We start from the raw sequence: 23,646 nt of genomic DNA, 5'->3' as shown, positions 1-23,646 counted from the left end.
CCACAAATCTTATATCTTTAGTCCATTAAAACTTGTGATGTTGAAACTATTGATTCTGAAATACAAAGTAGGTCTAATTAAAGCCTTATAGAATTCCTTGACTTTGTCAATAAGATAAAAATAATATATATTTTCAGCCCTTGACAATGGTAGGAGAATGTTGTAGGATTTATGCTGTGGAAGATTAGCGATAAATATTTTAAGTTTTTATGTACCGGTATTCCATTTCATGAAGAACAAGTTGTAATAATAGTCAAAGAACAAATATTCTTTTTAATAAACTTACTAGGGATATGTAATAACAACTCAGGTGTAAAGTTATTTTAATATTTTTATTCTCATTTATTTCAATATCCTCCCGCATTATCACAGTCACTTTGAATGAAAGAAATCGAACACGAAAAGTCGACCCTCAGGTCACCTCTATACAATCAACCTGACAGACAACAAATGCATGTGGCGCCGCAACAACAACATATAACAAAGAAAACAAAGCAATTATTGTACAATACATGATACAAGATTGTTGCATGATACACTGACAGTGCTACTGCATTTATATTGGGTAACCTTTGCTCAACCATTGCACAAATAAAAAAACTTCTGTAGGAAGGGACATGTAATGCAAACAGGTACAGTAAGCTTACAATACAAAAATACAATCAACACACGTAAACAGTTTGCCAAGAAGGATTTTAGTTACAAAAAGAAAAAAGTAGACTGATTAAATCAGTTCATGATTATGCATAGCATGATCGTGAATAGTAAAATATTACGCATAGCAAAATAGTTTTATAACTATAAGTGTGTAAAAAGTTTTATTTTTTAAATAACCCAGCCAAAGAAAAAGATCTATAAATATCAAGGCGATACAATATCCAAATAATTGGCACCAAGGTGTGGCTAAGATTTTGACTTAAGTTGTTATTGTCTTTTAGAGGCAGGCACTAGACTACAGGAAAAGGGGTGGATTAAAAAACAAACTTGAAGTTGTATTGAAAAACAAAACAAATTAAAAAGCGTAATAAAGGTGACATTTTCAAAAATACTCTCAAAAAAGAGTTACAAACAAAATTTTACAAATATGGGCTTAGTCTTGTTCAAATAACAACCAGAACTTCTAGGAAGTGTTGTCAAACTAAAACATGACGTTTTATGAAGACTAGTATAGTTAGTTTTAGTGGATTGTATAATAAATATATACTGCATGTTTTGGCAAAGTTGATCAAATTATATAATAACAATTTTTATGGTTATGGCATCTGGCCAAGTCACAGTCAAACAGTATAGTGAACATAACATTAAACAATAAACATTTGTATACATTAATGGGTTGACTTGGCTACATTCCATGCTCTGGTCTGGGCCAACTGCCTCACACCTTACACATTACATGTACAGTAAAACTCACTGTTTGATGGTGTTACTATGCAGCAACTTAACTAAAAACTAAGAAATAAACATGTAAAATGATTTTTTTTAAACCATCGACAATTAAATAGGTTCATGAAGACACAACTTTGATTTAATCTACTTTGTTAGAACTGAAAACATAAATTTTAGATAACAGTTCTAGTCAAAACATTAGTATTATTAGTTTTTGTCCTCTTATTATAATCGATTTGAATTTTTATTATTGCATGTGGAAAATGAGGACAACTGCAATTGTAACTGCAATGTTTGAGCAAAGGTTAACACTAAAGGCCACACATGGCGCCACATACCCCAACTATAATCTACATTCTCTCCTAAGCAAACAACAGTCTAATATATAACATTTATTTATTTATAATATATAATATTTGTATAGATACAGTAAGGAGGTTCAAGGCAAACTATTTTTGTCGGTTTTCCTATTTTTTAATATGACTCCTTACAATCAGCCTTCTAAAGTGGAACCACATATATATATATTACCCTTAGTATAAATGTTTCAGATTACATAATTTAATTAGATAAGATTGAAACACATTCGAGTTCGCAAAATATCAGTACTGATCAAGAGAGGATTTTCCAAAAATAGTTCACGATGAAAACATAGATCAATGTTAATGAAAATATATAAATAACTTGAATTTAGGTAACACTTAAGACCTTGAATGTAGACATGATGAAATGAGGCTGAGTTAAGGCATAGGAAGGCTTGAAGCCAAAATAGCAGTCCACTTTGGGTACTGGTATTTAGCGAACATACAATAGTAGAATGTCAGTCTCAGTGTAGCGAGCCAGGCTTTACTTTCACAACAACACGTCACGTCATAGACTGTCAGATGTTGTTGGCAAAGACAACTCATATCACCAACACCAGCTGCCAAACTAATACAGTTCCACTCACTGTTTAATAATAACTTTTAATTAATAACTTTAAACAGTTATTGTAATGGAATTATTCAATATTACAAAATAATACTGAAATAGACATTGTAAACAATATTTTGATCCTTATTTAGTGATCGAAATTGCTCAAGAGCAGAATATTTAAAATTTTGTAAAAACTAGTATGTTACACATAGGAGCAGGAGGAGGGATGTGTATTTTTTAATATTGAAAAATCAAAATGTCATCAAATGCTAAATAAGCAAGTGAGAAAAAGTATAATAAATAACACAATGACTGACTGAAGGACAGTGATTTTGTGAAAGCAAAGCTTGGATGAAGCTCAGCCTGCAGATCTCTTGGAATGTAAGCAGGCTCTGATATGTTCAATGGACATTGGAAGATTACTTAGCCATCTAAAAGCGTATACTGACAAAATCCCTGTTTCACATTCTAGGCTCAGTTGGAACAATACTGCCGGGGCCGGAGCCAGTCTTTGGGAAACACATCAACTTATCACAATATATAAATATCGCACTAAACCGAACGGAGGGGGACTATAGCCGAAGCGAGAATCTTTGGCTGCGACTTCTCTCCTGGGAGTTGGGCCCCGGCGTGGACTACGCTAAACACTCACACGCTGAGTGTCCGTTCAGGAACTATCTTATGACTGTCGTATGGCGGTTCCTCGCGGCACTTGTATACCCGCAATACGTATAAATAAGTTTACAGCGGAGTAACTAATATAAACTTTGGCAAAATAAGTGGTTAGACGAGAGCAGTCCTAGACTTGGTAGAGCCTGAGCATGGTGTCATTGTTCCACAGAACTCGAGAGTTGTCATCGGTGACTCGACAGTGAGGGTAGTTCCACTGGGTGCACACCTTGCAGCAGGAGGGGCGGGCTCGCTTGGCGGGGGGAGCAGGCCATGCAGGTGGAGGGCGGCGATGTAGCGACGACGCTGCATGCTCTGGACCAGGCTCCACTGCTCGGGTCCTGCAAACCAAATGTAAAATATTATGATTGGGCTATTAAATAATGATTCTTCAAGCTTAAGGACATCTTAGTAAAAAATCCCAAAAATTTATAATAAAAGGAGGATATTTAACATTTTATGCAAGGCTAATGTAGCAACAAGTTTAAAATATTAAAATAATCCTTTGTTACTTTCACTTACTTTACATGATTTATTATTAGAATTGTTAAGGAAATTGACAGGAAAGCAGGCTTACCTTTAAATAAGTCCATAGAGACACATACACATAACACATCACAAAATTAAAAGTAGAAATTTTCGTGGTCACTGACCACTTTTTCAACCACTGGAGATTGGAGAAATGGCAATGGCAGTTGCAATTTGAATCTATTGCACCTTGTCAGGGTTGCCAACACAGATGAAGAGACTAAAAATTGTTTTTACTGTTGCATATGTATGAATGTGTTCACTTATTATGAATAATCCACTATATTTACACTGTTCTATATTTACACATATGTACACACACATATTAACATTTTTTATATACACTAGCCTGCTATGGAAGGTGAGGAATGGGGTTTATCTTAGATTAAGGTTTGGTGGGTTTCTAGAATGGGTGAACCATTGGTAGCTTAGTTCCCATCTTCTCAGTTCTGAGGGGTTGCAGTTTGGAGGCAGTTGTTTTATTATTTTTGAAGAGTAGCAGCTATTAAAATCAGATTTTGAGTGGGATGAGGCATGGTTGACTACTGGTTTGTCTTTATAATTATTTTTTACATCTTGACGATGACCGTTCATTCTGGTACGGAACTGGTTCTTTGTTAGGCCTATATACTGAGCTGGGCAGTTTTTACATTGAAGCTGATAAATTACATTGCTGGTGCTGCAGGTGTTGTGTCCTTGAATCTTGAAAACTTCATTTGTGGCGTTGCTGGAAAAACTTGTGGTGGGGGGGTTGATGGGACACGTTTTACATCTGGAAGTATTACATGGGAAAGAGCCGTTAGGGGGTTTGTTTCTGGTTGCTGTGATTGGATCCGGTATCTTAGGATGAACAAGAATCTTTTTGATGTTAGGTGGTTGGCGAAATGTGGTGGTTGGGGGGGTTTTCAGGAAATCCTTTGTGTGGGGGGAAGCTTGGAGAATTTTGAATCCATCTTTTAGAATGGAGTTGAGGGATTGTAGGCCATGGTGGTATTCGGTTATTAGGTTTAGGTTTTGCTGTGGTTTTAGTTTCTTTGTTGGAGGGTTGTTTGATTGGGCTAAACGGATTTGGTTTTCTACAAGGTTTTTGGGGTAGCCTCTTTCAACAAATGCGTTGGAAATTTTCGAATTGAAATTGGAGAGTTCCTCTTCTGTCGAACAAATACGTTTGGCTCGGATGGCTTGGCTATAAGGTATAGATCTTTTGGTGTTGGCTGGATGACAACTGTCAAAATGTAAGTATTGTAAGTTATTGGTGGGTTTGATGTGAATGCCAGTGGTTATCAGTCCATTATTCAATTTCACGTTAACATCTAAAAATGTTATTTCTGAAGGTGAGCTGTTGTGGGTGAACTGTAAAATACTGAAATTTTGTAGATTCTTGAGGAATTCATTGAGGGATTCTGTTCCAGATGTCCAGATTAGAAAGATGTCATCTATAAAGCGGAACCAGCACTCAGGTTGTACTTTTTGCTGTCGGAGGAAGGCTTGTTCGAGGCGACCCATGAAGAGGTTGGCATATGACGGTGCCATTCTTGTTCCCATTGCTGTGCCTTTAGTTTGGATGTAATTCTTTCCCTCAAACTGAAAATTGTTTTTCTCTAGGATAAATTTGGCCAAATTGATAAGAAAAGAAGTGGATGGAAGTGAGTTTTTCGGTCGTTGATCAAGAAAGTGTTCCAAAGCTGCTAGGCCATGCGTGTGGGGGATGTTGGTGTACAGTGAGGTTACATCTACAGTTACTAGAATGGCATCAGGTGGCAAAGGTGTGGGAATCATTTGATTTGTTGGCTCAAACAAATGAAAAATGCAGCTTTTAAATTGGCAAAAGTGAATTCCCATGTTTTATTCCTGGAAGCTTGTGTTAACCTAGGCCTATCTCCTTTAGGCCTTACTGCCAAACCACCTCTCTCAGGCACCCCACAATTTATGTGGCCTAAACTGATTAACTCTTATAAAGCAATATCTTTAAATACAACAAAAACTGTTTTGGAAGATTACAAATCTGAACAATACAAACTGATCAAAAGTCTCAACTCCAACTACCGACTCTTACTAAGTACTGCTCCAAACCTCATTGAAGAAATAGTAAGAACTATAACAACAGCCAATAAACTTCAAGAAAAACTTGCTGGAATCAAATTGAAAAAACTCTCCAAGCTATGTATTCAAAGGTTAAATGACTATGGCTACATTGAGGCCTATCAGAAACCTTCCAACAAAGATATACCCTTACTAGGTGATAGGCCTAGCCTAGCTTCTCTTTTTAAGCTTCCAATACCAACTGGGCAGCTTCCCCATCTACCAAAAACACCTAACCTAACTCCAGTTTATAAAAAAACAAACAATGACAAACCAGCATCCACTTCTTCCACCAACTCCATAATGAATATTTCAAACCATCATTTAACTGAGGATGAAACTAGGGTACTTTCTAAAGGCCTAACCTTCACACCGACTCAGAAGCCTGACCTATTCAGCCTAGGTAAAGATGTTTTCTCTTTTGCCAGAAACCTCCGGATACAATACTATTTAACGAACACCCTAATGCTCTAAATAACGCAAACATGCCTGAAGACTGTCTAATGAAGTTTAAACCTCCATCTAATTGGGACCCACCTCCACTACAACCAGATCATCCGATAGAACTATACATAAACTATATAATGCAAAGTATAACTGATCCAAATTTTAAGAACAATCTTTCAGACTCAGACAACCTAACCAGACCTGAAAGAACAGCCCTACGATCTTTACAGAAAAACAATGACATCATGATTTTACCGGCGGATAAAGGATCAACAACTGTCGTAATGAACACTGATGACTACAAACAAGAGGCCTACAGACAACTCTCAGACAGAACAACATACAAACCAATTGATGAGGATCCTACAAACAAATTTAATGAGGAATTAAATCAGTGGCTAAAACAAGAAGCTCCACGTCAGAACATTTCGACCAGTACACTGGACCTACTAATTAACAAAGAACCCAAAACACCTTAATTCTACATACTGCCAAAAATCCACAAAAACATTTTACCCCCTCCAGGCAGACCGATTGTGGCCAGCTGCAACTCTATAACCGAAAGAATCTCGGCCTATCTTGATTCCCATCTTCAGCCTATAGTAAAAGAACTACCCTCCCATGTGAAAGACACCAATCACTTCCTAGACAGACTTCAAATGATTCCCACACCTTTGCCACCTGATGCCATTCTAGTAACTGTAGATGTAACCTCACTGTACACCAACATCCCCCACACGCATGGCCTAGCAGCTTTGGAACACTTTCTTGATCAACGACCGAAAAACTCACTTCCATCCACTTCTTTTCTTATCAATTTGGCCAAATTTATCCTAGAGAAAAACAATTTTCAGTTTGAGGGAAAGAATTACATCCAAACTAAAGGCACAGCAATGGGAACAAGAATGGCACCGTCATATGCCAACCTCTTCATGGGTCGCCTCGAACAAGCCTTCCTCCGACAGCAAAAAGTACAACCTGAGTGCTGGTTCCGCTTTATAGATGACATCTTTCTAATCTGGACATCTGGAACAGAATCCCTCAATGAATTCCTCAAGAATCTACAAAATTTCAGTATTTTACAGTTCACCCACAACAGCTCACCTTCAGAAATAACATTTTTAGATGTTAACGTGAAATTGAATAATGGACTGATAACCACTGGCATTCACATCAAACCCACCAATAACTTACAATACTTACATTTTGACAGTTGTCATCCAGCCAACACCAAAAGATCTATACCTTATAGCCAAGCCATCCGAGCCAAACGTATTTGTTCGACAGAAGAGGAACTCTCCAATTTCAATTCGAAAATTTCCAACGCATTTGTTGAAAGAGGCTACCCCAAAAACCTTGTAGAAAACCAAATCCGTTTAGCCCAATCAAACAACCCTCCAACAAAGAAACTAAAACCACAGCAAAACCTAAACCTAATAACCGAATACCACCATGGCCTACAATCCCTCAACTCCATTCTAAAAGATGGATTCAAAATTCTCCAAGCTTCCCCCCACACAAAGGATTTCCTGAAAACCCCCCCAACCACCACATTTCGCCAACCACCTAACATCAAAAAGATTCTTGTTCATCCTAAGATACCGGATCCAATCACAGCAACCAGAAACAAACCCCCTAACGGCTCTTTCCCATGTAATACTTCCAGATGTAAAACGTGTCCCATCAACCCCCCCACCACAAGTTTTTCCAGCAACGCCACAAATGAAGTTTTCAAGATTCAAGGACACAACACCTGCAGCACCAGCAATGTAATTTATCAGCTTCAATGTAAAAACTGCCCAGCTCAGTATATAGGCCTAACAAAGAACCAGTTCCGTACCAGAATGAACGGTCATCGTCAAGATGTAAAAAATAATTATAAAGACAAACCAGTAGTCAACCATGCCTCATCCCACTCAAAATCTGATTTTAATAGCTGCTACTCTTCAAAAATAATAAAACAACTGCCTCCAAACTGCAACCCCTCAGAACTGAGAAGATGGGAACTAAGCTACCAATGGTTCACCCATTCTAGAAACCCACCAAACCTTAATCTAAGATAAACCCCATTCCTCACCTTCCATAGCAGGCTAGTGTATATAAAAAATGTTAATATGTGTGTGTACATATGTGTAAATATAGAACAGTGTAAATATAGTGGATTATTCATAATAAGTGAACACATTCATACATATGCAACAGTAAAAACAATTTTTAGTCTCTTCATCTGTGTTGGCAACCCTGACAAGGTGCAATAGATTCAAATTGCAACTGCCATTGCCATTTCTCCAATCTCCAGTGGTTGAAAAAGTGGTCAGTGACCACGAAAATTTCTACTTTTAATTTTGTGATGTGTTATGTGTATGTGTCTCTATGGACTTATTTAAAGGTAAGCCTGCTTTCCTGTCAATTTCCTTAATAATTCCTGGCAAATGCCCTATCCTTTTATAAGATAACCTTATTATTAGAATTGGTCAATAGTGTGATCAAGGGGTACACATTTGATAACTAGTAGCTGAGCGGTAAAGTGCTTGCCTAACAATCAGAAGGTCGCTTATTTGATCCTGAGAAAAGGCAATAGCTTTCTGACGGTTCTAAACCAAGCCCAGCTGTCTTTGATCATTTGAGTTTTAATAAATGGTCCTGGCTGAAGAAACAGCTGTGTAATTAAATTTTATGGTTAACCTTCCACTGACCTAATTAAAATTTCCGTTACAACAAAAAGAAGCTGATGATTTTTCCCTATATCTGTTGGTAGGAGTAACTGCTGGCCAGGGCTACTAAATGCTGTGTGACTCTCTGTTGCTGAGAACATTGTATAGGTAATAGTTATGATTACCTATGTCTGTTGGTAGGAGTGACTGCTGGTCAGGGCTGCTGAGTGACAGTACGTCCAGAGTGTGCGCCGATTCAGATTTAAATGGCACATGCATTTAAATGGATGTGTCCATAGTGGCCGCCGGTGTCCGAGCCGGTGCGCAGGTACCTGCTTACCGGAATGAATTCTTCATTCTGGTTTCAGATTCAGATTCAGATTTTGCTCATACGCATACTATTTAGTTAGATAAATTATACTATTTAGTTAACACGTTCGCTGCGGCACTTCAAATGGCGGGCGTATCCTCAGTGCGGCTCAGCCCTCAGCGTCGAACAAACCCCATTGCCGCGTGTGATTGGCTTTCCAATTTTGGTTTGACGAATAGCACATAACGTGCGGGGATGTCCTGCTTTACGAGAGTCAACGTAGTTTGCTAAACACCCACAGATAGCAGCACTGCTTGGAACGTAGCCGGTCCCTTTGTAATTGTATTGCCAAATGGAGGGAAAAAAACGGGACAAAAAGTAGATTTTTGAGATTGCCAGACGGGGATTTTACGGGGAAATTTACTACCAACCTACACCACAACAAAATGCAAGACGCATAGGGCTAACGTGGTATAGGTTCACTTTCGGCCAACGCTAGAGCAAAAACGAAGATGTACAAAAGGCATTTCCGAGCGTTACCCGATCGGGAACGGCCGCACTCTATGTGTTAAATAAATTATGTTTTATAGTAAAATATTTATTTTTTTCATTCTTACTTTTAGGGTTACCACTAAACGGTCTTCAGGATTTTTTTTGGTTATGTAGGTTACACCAGTCTCTTACAAAACGATGTCCAATTTTAATAATACGTTTCAGTGGTTCCCACTCAACGCAATATAGAAAGAAGCTATATCATTTCTAGCTATAGGAAAAGAGATATAATATCATGAACACCATTTTTCACTGGCTGTAACTTCACAACAGTTTCAGACGCTATAAATTTACACGTTAATTCCTTATCCGACAATTCCATAACAACGACTGACTTGTTTCTTTGCTAACCGAGTCAGTACCGGCGGCGTATTTCCTGCTTCTACTGTGGCCACCAACAAAACATCTGACTCAGATTAACCACGCGCCGAAAATCTGAATCTGAATCGGCGTGCACTCTGGACGTACCGTGACTCTCTGTTGCTGAGAACATTGTATGTTAGTGATGATGATTACCTGTGCCTGCTGGTAGGAGTGACTGCTGGCCAGGGCTGCTGAGTGACTCTCTGTTGATGAGAACATTGTATGATAGTGATGATGATTACCTGTGTCTGCTGGTAGGAGTGACTGCTGGCCAGGGCTGCTGAGTGACTCTCTGTTGATGAGAACATTGTATGATAGTGATGATGATTACCTGTGTCTGCTGATAGGAGTGACTGCTGGCCAGGGCTGCTGAGTGACTCTCTGTTGCTGAGAACATTGTATGATAGTGATGATGATTACCTGTGTCTGCTGGTAGGAGTGACTGCTGGCCAGGGCTGCTGAGTGACTCTCTGTTGATGAGAACATTGTATGATAGTGATGATGATTACCTGTGTCTGCTGGTAGGAGTGACTGCTGGCCAGGGCTGCTGAGTGACTCTCTGTTGATGAGGACATTGTATGATAGTGATGATGATTACCTGTGTCTGCTGGTAGGAGTGACTGCTGGCCAGGGCTGCTGAGTGACTCTCTGTTGATGAGTACATTGTATGATAGTGATGATGATTACCTGTGTCTGCTGGTAGGAGTGACTGCTGGCCAGGGCTGCTGAGTGACTCTCTGTTGATGAGTACATTGTATGATAGTGATGATGATTACGTGTGTCTGCTGGTAGGAGTGACTGCTGGCCAGGGCTGCTGAGTGACTCTCTGTTGATGAGTACATTGTATGATAGTGATGATGATTACCTGTGTCTGCTGGTAGGAGTGACTGCTGGCCAGGGCTGCTGAGTGACTCTCTGTTGATGAGTACATTGTATGATAGTGATGATGATTACCTGTGTCTGCTGGTAGGAGTGACTGCTGGCCAGGGCTGCTGAGTGACTCTCTGTTGATGAGAACATTGTATGATAGTGATGATGATTACCTATGTCTGCTGGTAGGAGTGACTGCTGGCCAGGGCTGCTGAGTGACTCTCTGTTGCTGAGGATGTAGGAACTGTGGTTGGCAGGCCTTACAAGCAGCTACAGCAGCAACCCCCACAGCGGGGCCTCCGGCCACTGCTCCTGCAGCCATGCCTCCCCCACAACCACTGTTGTTGTTCACCTCTGTACACGGCATGCTCAGCAAATCTGCACAAAAACACAAGCTTTGTAAAAAAGTACTATCCCAAATCATCAATTCACCTGAAATCCTACCTCTTCTCACCAATCAATCTTATCTTTTTAATTAATTTTAAAAAAAATTAAATTTATGTTACAATTATGCAGGCTTCTTTTGTTTTTGGTACACTTTCAATTTGTAAACTATATAGTTACCGGTACTCCATTATTTAAAAGCGTTTCAACTTTCACATTCATGAGACAGTTTTTTTACCTGCTCTGTTTAAGATATGATTTATTAATCACTCTACTTATAGGCAGTGAATGTTTTGATATTTACGATTTGAAAACAAAGAATTTACAATGGCGAATGTACATTCTTATCTGCATTTTAACTCTACTGAAAATGTATAGTGCAAGATAAATTTATTTTGCTCTAAAGAAGTAAAGATACAGTATAATCTACATGGGAGTCAGTATTCCTGGAATAAAGTCCTATGGAAATATATTTTATGCCACACTACGCTGTTTTAAGAAACTTCCTATACAAGGATTTAGTTCAGTTAATATCTGTTTGCCGCCAACTTAATCAAGTGGGGTTTCATAACTTACTAGTGACATAGATGAAGTAATATAATTATATTACTTAATCTATGCTACTGTACTGTAATGAGTTTTTACCGGACACAAGCTTATTATATTTGGCAAGGAGTGGCTATAAACAAAAACACAACCTCTCATAAAGTATTAGTAGTGGTTGATAGTCCTTTAGTCGGTAAAAAATTATAAGGATTTGTACAGGTTTTTTTATTGTTAAGTTAGCTTAGAGTAGTACAGTATGGCATAAAATATTGTACATCACTCATCAAAAATGTGTTTACTGGATTCGTAAGGTAATCCCGCACTCGACTTCGTCTCGCACGGAAACGACGACACACGGCCAGTTAACACCTATTTTCAGGACTAGTAACGTAATATACTATATCATAATAAGTGATCACTTAACAGTTCAACAGCTGTTTTACTTAACTTCCGTGGTCCATCTGATGACTAGTAATCCAATATTTAAAGCTATTATTCAATTTCTATTGTAACAAATTTTAATAGAAATTTATGTTAACAAGCAAGGTTTGACAGCTTTACTTTCAGACCTATCCCTAGTGTTCTTGGAATTGTTGAGAGTATTATGGTCAATAGCTTATTAGTGTAATTGGATTAACTATGAGTATCACAAGTGGGTCATAGAAACAGAATGTGGTTTGAGAACCTGCAGTAGATAACACGATAATGGATAATACTATATGGTTTGTGTTCTGAAGATGTGGTCTGTGTACTAATAATTTGGTCAACTTACTGATTGATACTTATTGATTGATATTGTCATTTGTGTGCTGATAATATAAATTGCATGACAATAAACTGGTTTTGATAACTGATAATGTGGTTTGTGAGCTGATAATGTGGTTGTTTTGCTAATAATGCAGTTTGTGAGCTGATAATATGGTTTATGAGCTGATAATACATTTGTAATAATTTGTATGATAATAGATTAGTTTGTTTGCTAATAGGCTGATAGGGTTTGTGAGCTGATAATTAAATTGAGCGGAGCGAGCGAAGCGAGCGAAGCTCTTATACGTCGACTCTTATGCATTTCGTAATACGCAAACTCCTCCTAGACGGCTGAATCAATCGTTTTCAAATTTTGCATGGTGATAAAGACCATATCGGTGAGTGCCAACATCTATATGGCGTTAAAAAAGTCTCTCAGGAATCCGCCCCACTGGGTCTCAAAGTTTCAATGTAATTCTTATGGAAGCAGTATTTGACACAGAAACAAAAACATGTGATCAGCTGTTGACTTTTGAATGCAGTAGATAAAGAAATAGCTGATAGCATTAATTCACAGATATTAGAACAGAAACGGTATAAATATAATCAAATGACGACACTAGCTTGAGGTTCGTGACGTAGGAATTGGTGAAGGAAGAAGTAAAGGTGAGCTGTCCGGAGTGTGGAAACTGTTTATAACGATTAGATTAAGGTATCTGCATTACTAAAATTCTATGGGAAGGGAGGAAAACGGGTCCACGACGTAGGAAGTGGTGAAGGAAGTAGTCAATGCTAGCTGTCCGGAGTGTGGAAACTGTTTATGACAATTAGATTAAGGTATCTGCATTCCTAAAATGCTATTGGAAGGGAGGAAAACGAGTCCGCGACGTAGGAATTGGTAAAGGAAGTAGTCAAGGAGAGCTGCCCAGTGCCCGGAGTGTGAAAACTGTTTATGATGATTAGATTTAGGTATCCGCATTCTTAAAATTCTATGGGAAGGGAGGGAAACAGGTCCGTGACGTAGGAAGTGGTGAAGGAAGTAGTAAAGGTGAGCTGTCCGGAGTGTGGAAACTGTTTATGACAATTAGATTAAGGTATCTGTATTCCTAAAATGCTATTGGAAGGGAGGAAAACGGGTCCGCGACGTAGGAAGTGGTGAAGGAAGTAGTGAAGGCGAGTTGTTCGGAGTGTGGGAACTGTTTATGACGATTAGATTAAGGTATCTGCATTCCTAAAATTCTATGGGAAGGCAGGAAAACGGGTCCGCGACGTAGGAAGTGGTGAAGGAAGTAGTCAAGGCTATCTGTCCGGAGTGTGGAAACTGTTTATGACAATTAGATTAAGGTATCTGCATTCCTAAAATGCTATTAAAAGGGAGGAAAACGGGTCTGCGACGTAGGAAGTGGCGAAGTAAGTAGTGAAGGCGAGTTGTTTGGAGTGTGGGAACTGTTAATGACGATTAGATTAAGGTATCTGCAATCCTAAAATGCTATGGAAAGGGAGGGAAACAGGTCCATGACGTAGGAAGTGGTGAAGGAAGTAGTAAAGTATGAGCATAGTGTGAGAACCGTCTGTAGCAGTTATATTAATGTATCTTCAATCCTAAAATGCTATGAGAAGGGAAGTAAACATGCCCCACGACGTAGGAAGTGGTGAAGGAAGTAGTAAAGGCTGGCAGTGCAGAGTGGGGGAACCTTTTGGACAGTTAGATGAATGTATCTAATACTTAAATGCTATGAGAAGGGAAGGAAGCAGGTCTATGACGTAGGAAATGGTGAAGGAAGTAGTAAGGCTTGCAGTGCAGAGTGTGGGAACTGTCTATGGCAATTACATTAATGTATCTGCAATCCTAAAATGCTATGGGAAGAGAGGGAGACAGGTCCACGACGAAGGGGGTGGTGAAGGACGTAGTAATGGTGAGCAGTGTTGAGTGTGGGAATGGATTAATGTGTCTGCAATGCTAAAATACTATGGTACTGTAGACGGTAGGTTAAGATTATTACGAAGCACGAATCGATACATATTTCGATACATGCAATCGTTTACAGTAGAAATTTACAACCGAGTTGACAACAGCTGAATTTTACTTCATAGAGGCTAAAAATGATGTTTACTCTATAGAGGCTAAAAACGATTTTTACTTCCTAAAGAGTAAAAATGCTACTTTAGACCCGCAACGCATGCATTAAAAATGACTGTTTTTACTGCAGTATGACAAAAACAATATAATATGAACCCTTGATGACTCCGCTCAATTTTGTGGATGCCTCTGCGAACGCCACCTAGTTTATGTATATATCCACTCTATCTATTTAATTAATTAGCTTATAGTATGCTCTTTATTAGCATATGTAGACATTAGTGTTGCGATGTAAATGAAATTTGTAATATCATTTGTGACTGATTATAGGGGGGCTAAATATAGGTGAGGTGATTATGTGTTTTTGAGCTGATTGAAGGTGAGCTGATAATGTGGTTTGTGAGCTGATAATGTGGTTGGTGAGCTGATAATGTGGTTTGTGAGCTGATAATGTGGTTTGTGAGCTGATAATGTGGTTTTTGAGCTGATAATGTGGTTTGTGAGCTGATAATGCAGTTCATTAGCTGATAATGCGGTTTGTGAGCTGATAAAAAACGTGGTTTGTGAGCTGATAACAAACGTGGTTTGTGAGCTGATAACAAACGTGGTTTGTGAGCTGATAACAAACGTGGTTTGTGAGCTGATAACAAACGTGGTTTGTGAGCTGATAACGTGGTTTGTGTCACGTGGTTTGTGAGCTGATAATGTGGTTTTTGAGCTGATAATTTGGTTTGTGAGCTGATAATGCAGTTCATTAGCTGATGATGTGGTTTAATAGATGATGAATTTGTGAGGTAAGAGCGAGGATGGTAATATGGTAGATGGGATGGATAGTAGTGTGGATAGTAGACTATAGTGTGTGGATGGTAGACTTATGAATCCATTTATTATTGAATTATTGATATTATAGACTAATTGAATGGGGAAAAGATTATTTGTAAATACTTTTGACCCAGTAAATATCGGCAGTAAATTTATGTAAAATAAAATGGCAGTTACAAAGTGGAGTTAAATTAAACCTTCGAGAACCTTTTTGTAGTTGTTGTTTATACTGGAGTGTTTTTTGACATTTGGATGCCTGTGATATTACTGATATTGTGAAGGAGCGACAGACATACCTGATGTGACTGCCCAGCTGTGCCTGGAACTCTGGTTCTGCGTCTGGTTTGTCGTCTGGTTTGTCGTCTGGTTCGTCGTATCCCCTGGAACAAACATACCTTTAATATTCCTGTGTAGGTGGTTAAACTACATAGTTCTCACAAAAGATTCAATAGGTTTGCTGATTCAGATAGTAGGTGGGTTAAGAAAACGTTGTTAGCAAGTTAACCATGTATTCAAACATTCAACATGATGATAATTAATTAATTAGTGTATGACATCTTTGTAATCTGAAATAGATTGGACAAAAATGTAAAAAAATTCCAATAACAACCAGTCTCAGGGCGGTATGGGATGAGTAAGTAATGAATGTACCCCCCTCCCCTCCCCCTCGTAGAGTCGCTTCCTCATTCACAACTGGTCCAAGGTCGACCAGTCCCCCCTCCTCCCGCCTACACTATAACACGCACGCACACAGACGCAACGCCGCCGATTGTATGTCATTCCGTAATTACTGCATCAGTTGACTCATCCATTCCCAGAGCTTCTCTTAGTTACCATGTTGCTACATACTATATTGGATGGATGGATATGTGGCTTATCTTGAAATTGGAAAGTTGTACATACTGTACTGTACACAAAATGTCTTATATTGTGTATCTATATTGTTAACAGAATTTATTTTTGCTAAATAAAAGTATCCTTGACATTTTTTTCATAAAATCATTCATTTTTTGTAATTTAAGTTAAAAAAATTAAAATGACCACCATTTTGAGATTTTAAGTCTAATCAAGACGATTTTTTTCTAACATGGGTCGTCTCTTCTACCTTAACATACATACTAAGTTTAATAAAGATCGGTTCAAACAATTCCAAGATAATAATGTTAATGTAAAAAATACAAAATGGCGGATATCTGGTAAACGAAGTGATTTGGGAAAAAATTTTATTTTTTATTTTCTCTTTATTTTTGAACCAAGGAATCACTACGTAATATATGTCCCCACCTTTTTTTAACACCCTGTTTACGGCTCACTGTCAGGCTTGAAAGAGCTTTTATGTTCACAGACGGAATCCAGCTACTTAAAGCAATTTTTAATACTAAAAAATCTATGCTATTGTGTAATTGTATACTTAATCCAGCAAACTAATTATTTGTAATATGAGGTTAGGTTTGAGACACCCAAACGTTTCCCATGGCAAATTTATAATCCAACTTAAAACGGCAAGTCAGAAGATAATCCTTAATTGCCACACCATTTCAAATGTAGAAGACATAATGTTAAGCACTCCATAAACCGATCATGCAATATATTCGCATATTTTGCCTACCATTAGCCTGGTTTGCAAGCTTTGGTATATTGAGGAAAACTGAAAGATCGTCCTGTAAAATATGTAACGCTCACAATCTAATTACCTAACGAGAATATGAAGATGAACAAATCACCGCAGAGATATAAGCTTTGAAGGAAGGGCAAGCCACAGTCACGCAAGCTCTCCACTTGCCGATACTCGTTATTTATCCAGTCATAATGGCTTTCTAAAGAGCTTTTAATACATGCCATTGACGTTGTTTGCCTCTTCAAGATGGCGGACGTTGTGTCGTGATCCTTCTGTCCCAACACTGCAATTTGCGATGGATTTTTTATTATTTGATTAGAGGACACCAGGCTAACGCTGTGGTTACTGTATTGGAAGATTGCACGATATCGAGTAAAGGGGAATAGTAAATCGAGTAGTTAAACGTTCTAGGTTCTAGGTGCCTATTAATTTAGCCCCACCGGGTACTTGTAAGCACCTGCAAGAGTAGTACAATATGGAACACTTCCCTACTTCAATCGAATAATTTAACGTTTAGCGTCTTAAGTATCTAGTAATACAACTATATGTTGCTTGTGTACACCTGCAGGTCGAAATAGAATACGGAAAACTTGTTCACCAGAGGGTAAATCGAAATGTCATAGTAAACCCCCACCATCGAGTTGTTGTCTCCAAGAAGAGGAAATGCTTTGAAATATAGCTTGACACGATGCGTGTAGACGAGGTTCTTGTAATATAGCTTGGCATGATGCGTGTAGACGATATGCTTGTAATATAGCTTGGCATGCTGCGTGTAGACGATATGCTTGTAATATAACTTAACATGATGCGTGTAGACGATATGCTTGTAATATAACTTGGCATGATGCGTTTAGACGAGGTTCTCATAATATAGCTTGGCATGCTGCGTGTAAACGAAGTGCTTGTAATATAGCTTGGTACTATGCGTTTAGCCGAAGTGCTTTGTAATATAGCTTGGCATAATGCGTGTATACGCCTACATGATTTCCAAATAGAATATAACAACATCATAAAGAGCGACATTAGGTACGATGTTATGATATATAGTCATTGGTACGATGCATATACCGTGTACATTACGGGAGCGTTGCCCGACATCTACCTACATCGGCGACAATATAGATAGAATAGAATAACACTTCGAGGACTTCAAACTTCAGCTCTCGGCCATTCACTAAATAATGCAACTCAGACAGCTATATTTACCGCGAGAACTTATACCACTGAAACGTTATTGCCGGCAATAACAGCTTTCTGAGGAAACCCCAAACACCATTCTGGGAAACCTAAAATAGGCGAGAGATGCCTGATTACCTTCGCAATCAGCCGGGGCCTGGAGTGATGCTGCTTATACATTCAAACCTAGCCCTAAACACAATAATCATATTGTCAAACCTGGGTGCTACAGATTGAACTTCCTAAACATTACGTGTAATAAGCGGCTAAAACTGCGGTGGTTTATATAAATTATAGCTTAGACTGCACGCGAGACGGGCGGGTAGCGGGTAGCGCCTAGGGTCCATGGGACGGGCGACGGGCGACGGGCGAGTACCTACCTTGTGTACTCTTGCTGGGAGAAGAGTTTAAACATTCTACAAATACCTAACTGGTGAGTTTGAGTAGCATCTCTGCGAGAAAATTACTTCTAGAACATGTTACTAAACATCGCCAATGCGGGAAAATTCTACAGTCTTATCTAAGAGAATTGTATTTCTTTTACAAGTAATTTACTGCCATACATTTAGCCAATGTCGATGGATAAATATTTACAGTCTTTTCTAAGATATCTGAACACAATTTCACTAGCAATAAATCCACTAAACAATTCGCCATAAGAATGGTTGTTTTGGAACTAATTTTATTATTTGTTATTTGTTGTTAGTAAAATTACAATACAGTAAAGCACAAAATAATTCTTCAGGTTTACAAATGGTTAGCAATTATTACACTCAAATAACTGAATAGCACTCAAGTTCCAATTATAGAATAAAAAAATATAAAAATCTCTAAGAACGATTGTAATGTTTTTATAATATCGTCGACACCCACAAGAAAGGAAATTGTAGGCCATTTTAAATTGGCTTGCATAAAATACAACTGGCGTGTTCGTGCAGCCCTTTATAAGTTATTAATCTGTAGTCCCTACTATTATCCGGCTCCTCCTTATCCGTCCAATTACAGGACCTGGCTAACAGTTAGTCGGTACCACTACACACTACATTCTATACACTATACACTCATACAACCACTACCAGTGTGTGTGTGTATCGTAATTGGGGGTTGTGGACTTGGCAACATATTGCAATTAGCGGGATTGGGTCGAGGTAATAGCCGGGTTTCCAACAATAAGCAGTGATTCCCTAATTAAAGGGTGCAACATTGTAGTTATACAGTATATCCTCTGTAAGGCGCTAGGGCTAGACCAACAGCTTCCCGGATTAAGTAAGAACGCTCGGTATGAGTCTGTGAACTGTGTTATAATGTCCAGACCCGGGGCCATAGTGAATAATTGAATGGCTCTGCTTCAACCCTTCCTAGCGTGCGTCTTACAACCTACTACAGTATATAACCATCGACTGTGATACTTACATCATATACGTTGGCTGCTTATAAAGTTGCATTATTTTCAATACTGTACTGTGTTTGTCGTAATTCAGTAATCTATGGTATCAAATTATTTCGGTAAACATTCTTTCGCAAAATTCGAAATGAATCTAGTTTAACATCGAAGAAAAGGGAAATAAACCTTGTAATTGTTAGTTATATGAGAATGGTTTATAATTTTTTCGTGCGAATGAACTTAATGCTAAATGAGTTTAAGAAATGTGTTTAAACTTACTCAGCTCTCGATTGCTGATGGTGTTGGTTTGACATCTCGAGGTACCTGAAACAAACATTATTAGTTAAAACTAAATACTTACAAAGAAAGCGAATTATCGAAGATAATCAAATGAATTCTACATAATATTTATCAGATTACCAGCCCAAGTTTTTACTCTGAGCAAAATAATCCAATGACCGCACGGCATTGAGAGCAGACTGTAGATTGAATGATTCAATTAACTTTTTATGTTGTGTTTGGTAAAATAAACGCAGAATGAAGAGTCATGGAATCTATTACATTGTTGACAGAGTCGTGCGCGGGTACAATATACGGAGGATTGTTGCCTGCTAGTCATGTACAAACAATCTATCCCCCCCTCCACCCCCCCGTCAACGTGTGTCTCGGGGGCATTGTGAACATCAACCATTTATTGAATTACTAATGAGTAATATGATTAATATTTATTCACAAACCCCAGTGCTCGGCAATGTACATGTATAACCAGAATACTATGTTTATTTTAAATATATATCGTTCCGTGTCGCCGGAGTAAATTGATACAATTTGTGGGTTTTCAATATCTGACTCTGTAGCCACGTAGCACAAATTGGCGGGAACTTGGGCAGAAACGCGTCGGAAAGAAAGTGATTAGACGTTGTCGGCGATGATTTACGTCCGGGAATATTGGGCGATAAATTTTGTTGCGCAAAGCCGATCGGATATTGACAAGCGGGGCTGCTGTCCGCTCCGCATTCGACTTGCAGATATCCTGCATTCTGTGACCTGCGAATGGAAATATTGTAGAACATGTGTCTTTGTTGACCGGCCTCACAGTTCGCATCAGCACAGTCGAGAGTATATAATACTGTATGAGTTTATACCAATAACTACAGGAGTTTACACGATTTAGTGTTTATAAGTTTTCTAGTAAAGTTATTAACTCGTATTTCATTTTCGTATCTAACCATAACATTACTGAGGTACACCGTAGTGCTGGGCGGGGTGTGAGAGAGAGCACAGTCATGTCATGTGATAAGATCACCATATCAGCAACACGACCATCGCCTATGGGCAGCGGCGCTATCAAAATAAATATCTGCTGCCATTGCGTCCATAATGGGCACCCCCGCACGCTCAACTCGCGCCCCTCACTGCCAAACTTCTACACTCTACACACTGTAATGTACAGTACAGTATGTCCAGGCTATCACGTGATGCAGCGAACTGATTGTGTGAGGAGTGAAAACCGCTCTAGAAGTTCACAATGACTTATGTATCTTTAAAATAACAAATCATTATCATAAATTAATATGGTTCCATACCATTCGAAATACGTACCATAAAAATTATATGAATAAATTTTGCACTAACGCTGTTACCAATTATGTCCAAACATATTTTTTCGAAAACTTTCAATTCTTATTATGAAACTCGTTGAAATAAATTTACACCAATGCATTTGCCTGTAAGGCCAAAATATCTTCCTCAAGCCTCGTCCACACATGGCGATTTCTCTGCGGAAACACTGTCTGCCGACTGTCTGCGGCGATGTCTCCAGTATGTCTCCAGTATGTCTGCCGACTGTCCGCCGACTGTCTGCGGACTGTTGGGAGACAAATTTCGGTGTTTCTGGAGACAAAATACAGTGTTTTCTGTTTCCCGTTCGGATGGGAAACACGGAGACTTGAGACAAAACTTTTGTCTCAAGTCTGCATATGTGGACGTGTTTGGAGATAAGAGACCGGATACAACCCGAAAACGCAGCTGTTCAATTTTTGCCCATTTGTTTGTTGAACAGCAAAGCAGTAACATAAACATTACGGTTTTTAAACGGTGTTTAAAATTTAAAGTGGCCTAGATTTAGTTTCTTTTCTTCTTCTCTAAATCCCGCACCATCTTCTAAACAAAGATCCGAAAGAAGGTTTTGGCCGTAGTATGAACCTTGCTCGATCACATTTCGGGTCCACCAACGTCTCTTCCTCGGCTCCTTCGCCACATGGTTTAGAATTATGTATCCCGCACATGTTAAATAACGTGCTCCTCGGTAGCCATACCAACTTGACACTGGCGAGGCGACTCGGCAACTGGCTGGCTAGTGTGGACGCAAAACACATCGGAGACTTGTATCCGAAACTGTGTTGACAGACTGTCTCCAGTATGTCTGCCGACTGTCTGTCGACTGTCCGCCGACTGTCCGTCGACTGTCCGCGCACAGTCGGCCGATTCAGTCTCCATGTGTGGACTAGGCTTAGAAACAATGTTGGGTGACAATGGTAGTAGTTTTTGTATATTTGGAATATTTATCTTCAGACGAGGCTAAACATGGACCTGGGATGGACTGAGTGTACGGAGCTAGGTCTGCTGTCATGAGGGGAGTGTCCAGGAGTCTGGTAATACATCGGTGCCGGTGTAGCCGTGTAGCCGTGTTCCCGTGTTGCCGTGTTGGCGTGTCGCGGTCGTCGAGCCATTAAACACGCCGAGTATCGGTCGAGACAGCGTTTCCAGGGCGGTCGCATAAACATAAACCGGCCATAAAATGTAAGTAAGATAACCATAATCCGCATCTCGGTGTAATTTATTAGTAATTCAATAGTTAGCGATGGGATCGCGGGGCGGGCACGGCTGGCTGGCTAGGCCACGACAATGGGTTCGTGCGGAACATGGCTGATGGCGAGCACTGAACACTGAACAGGACTCTCTAGTATCTGGTACTCACTAGTATACAGCACTACTGTATCACGGAAATGTATAGTATGATACATCGGAATATATAATAGGCCAAGTAGGACTCACTAGTCTATAGTATCTGGTCTGGAGTATACAACACTACTGTATCACAGAAATTAGTCCAGTCAATGAATGATCCAAAAGTAGGTGTAGAGTGCGTGAGCAGGTAACTAAGCGATTCCTTCAGAAACTTGTTCAGGGGGCTTAGGGTGTTAACATACCAAAAGTCCTGACTCCTAGGTGGTGAGCCAGGGGGTGGAGGGGGTAAAAAGGGGGGGGGGAAAGGTACGCATTTTGGGTTTTTTGATTATATCTCGAAAACTATCAACTTTTTGTATACTATAGTAAATTATAAAATTGAAGAAGATTAAATTTTCTACAAGAAAAGTATATAATGTGTTTATTTTGGTTCAACAGATTACGAGTTATAACTTATTTAATTGATATCTTATTAAAATGCTCCTTCCATAAGAAATACATGTAAATTAGTATGCGAAATGGGGCGAATCCTATCCGCCCAAAGGAAATATAACTGATATTCTGGAAATGTTGACAAAATTTCCAGTAATTTGACACTTTAATCATGAAATTTTATCAAAAATTAAAGCGAGGGTGAGCGTTTAAAAATGGGATGATTTAAGGTTTTTTTTATATTTCCAATAAAAAAACACCAAAACTCGACATTTTGTTACCTCGCCCTCGCCTTAATTTTGGATCAATTTTAATGATTAAAGTGTCAAATTACTGGAAATTTTGTCAAAATTTCCAGAATATCAATTATATTTCCTTTGGGCGGATATGATTCGCCCCATTTCGCATACTAATTTACATGTATTTCTTATGGAAGGAGATTTTAATAAGATATCAATTAAATAAGTTATAGCTCGTAATCTGTTGAACCAAAATAAACACATTATATACTTTTCTTGTAGAAAATTTAATCTTCTTCAATTTTATAATTTACTATAGTATACAAAAAGTTGATAGTTTTCGAGATATAATCAAAAAACCCAAAATGCGTACCTTTCTCCCCCCCCTTTTCCCCCCTCCTCCCCCTGGCTCACCACCTAGGAGTCAGGACTTTTGGTATGTTAACACCCTAAGCCCCCTGAACAAGTTTCT

General features: G+C 38.9%; 1 protein-coding gene across 1 annotated transcript in view; it reads right to left on the bottom strand.

Annotated features, from left to right (window-relative positions):
* Positions 1–313: 313 nt before the first annotated feature.
* LOC128987102 (centrosomal and chromosomal factor-like) overlaps positions 314–23,646 on the bottom strand; it is a 122,045-nt gene continuing 98,712 nt past the window's right edge. The window contains exons 3-6 of the mRNA XM_054407799.1: positions 19,813–19,857; positions 15,652–15,735; positions 10,950–11,154; positions 314–3,311 (exon numbers count right to left, since the gene is read on the bottom strand). Of these exons, the coding sequence (XP_054263774.1) occupies positions 3,101–3,311; positions 10,950–11,154; positions 15,652–15,735; positions 19,813–19,857 (545 nt within the window). The 3' untranslated portion in view covers positions 314–3,100. The remainder of the gene's footprint in view (positions 3,312–10,949; positions 11,155–15,651; positions 15,736–19,812; positions 19,858–23,646) is intronic.

Source organism: Macrosteles quadrilineatus, unplaced genomic scaffold (assembly GCF_028750875.1).
Source record: "Macrosteles quadrilineatus isolate MER2022 unplaced genomic scaffold, UCM_ALF_1.0 Scaffold_2__2_contigs__length_208266976, whole genome shotgun sequence".
NCBI lineage: Eukaryota > Metazoa > Arthropoda > Insecta > Hemiptera > Cicadellidae > Macrosteles > Macrosteles quadrilineatus.
The sequence above is the reverse complement of the archived record's forward strand: the minus strand, read 5'-3'. Positions and strand labels throughout refer to the sequence as shown.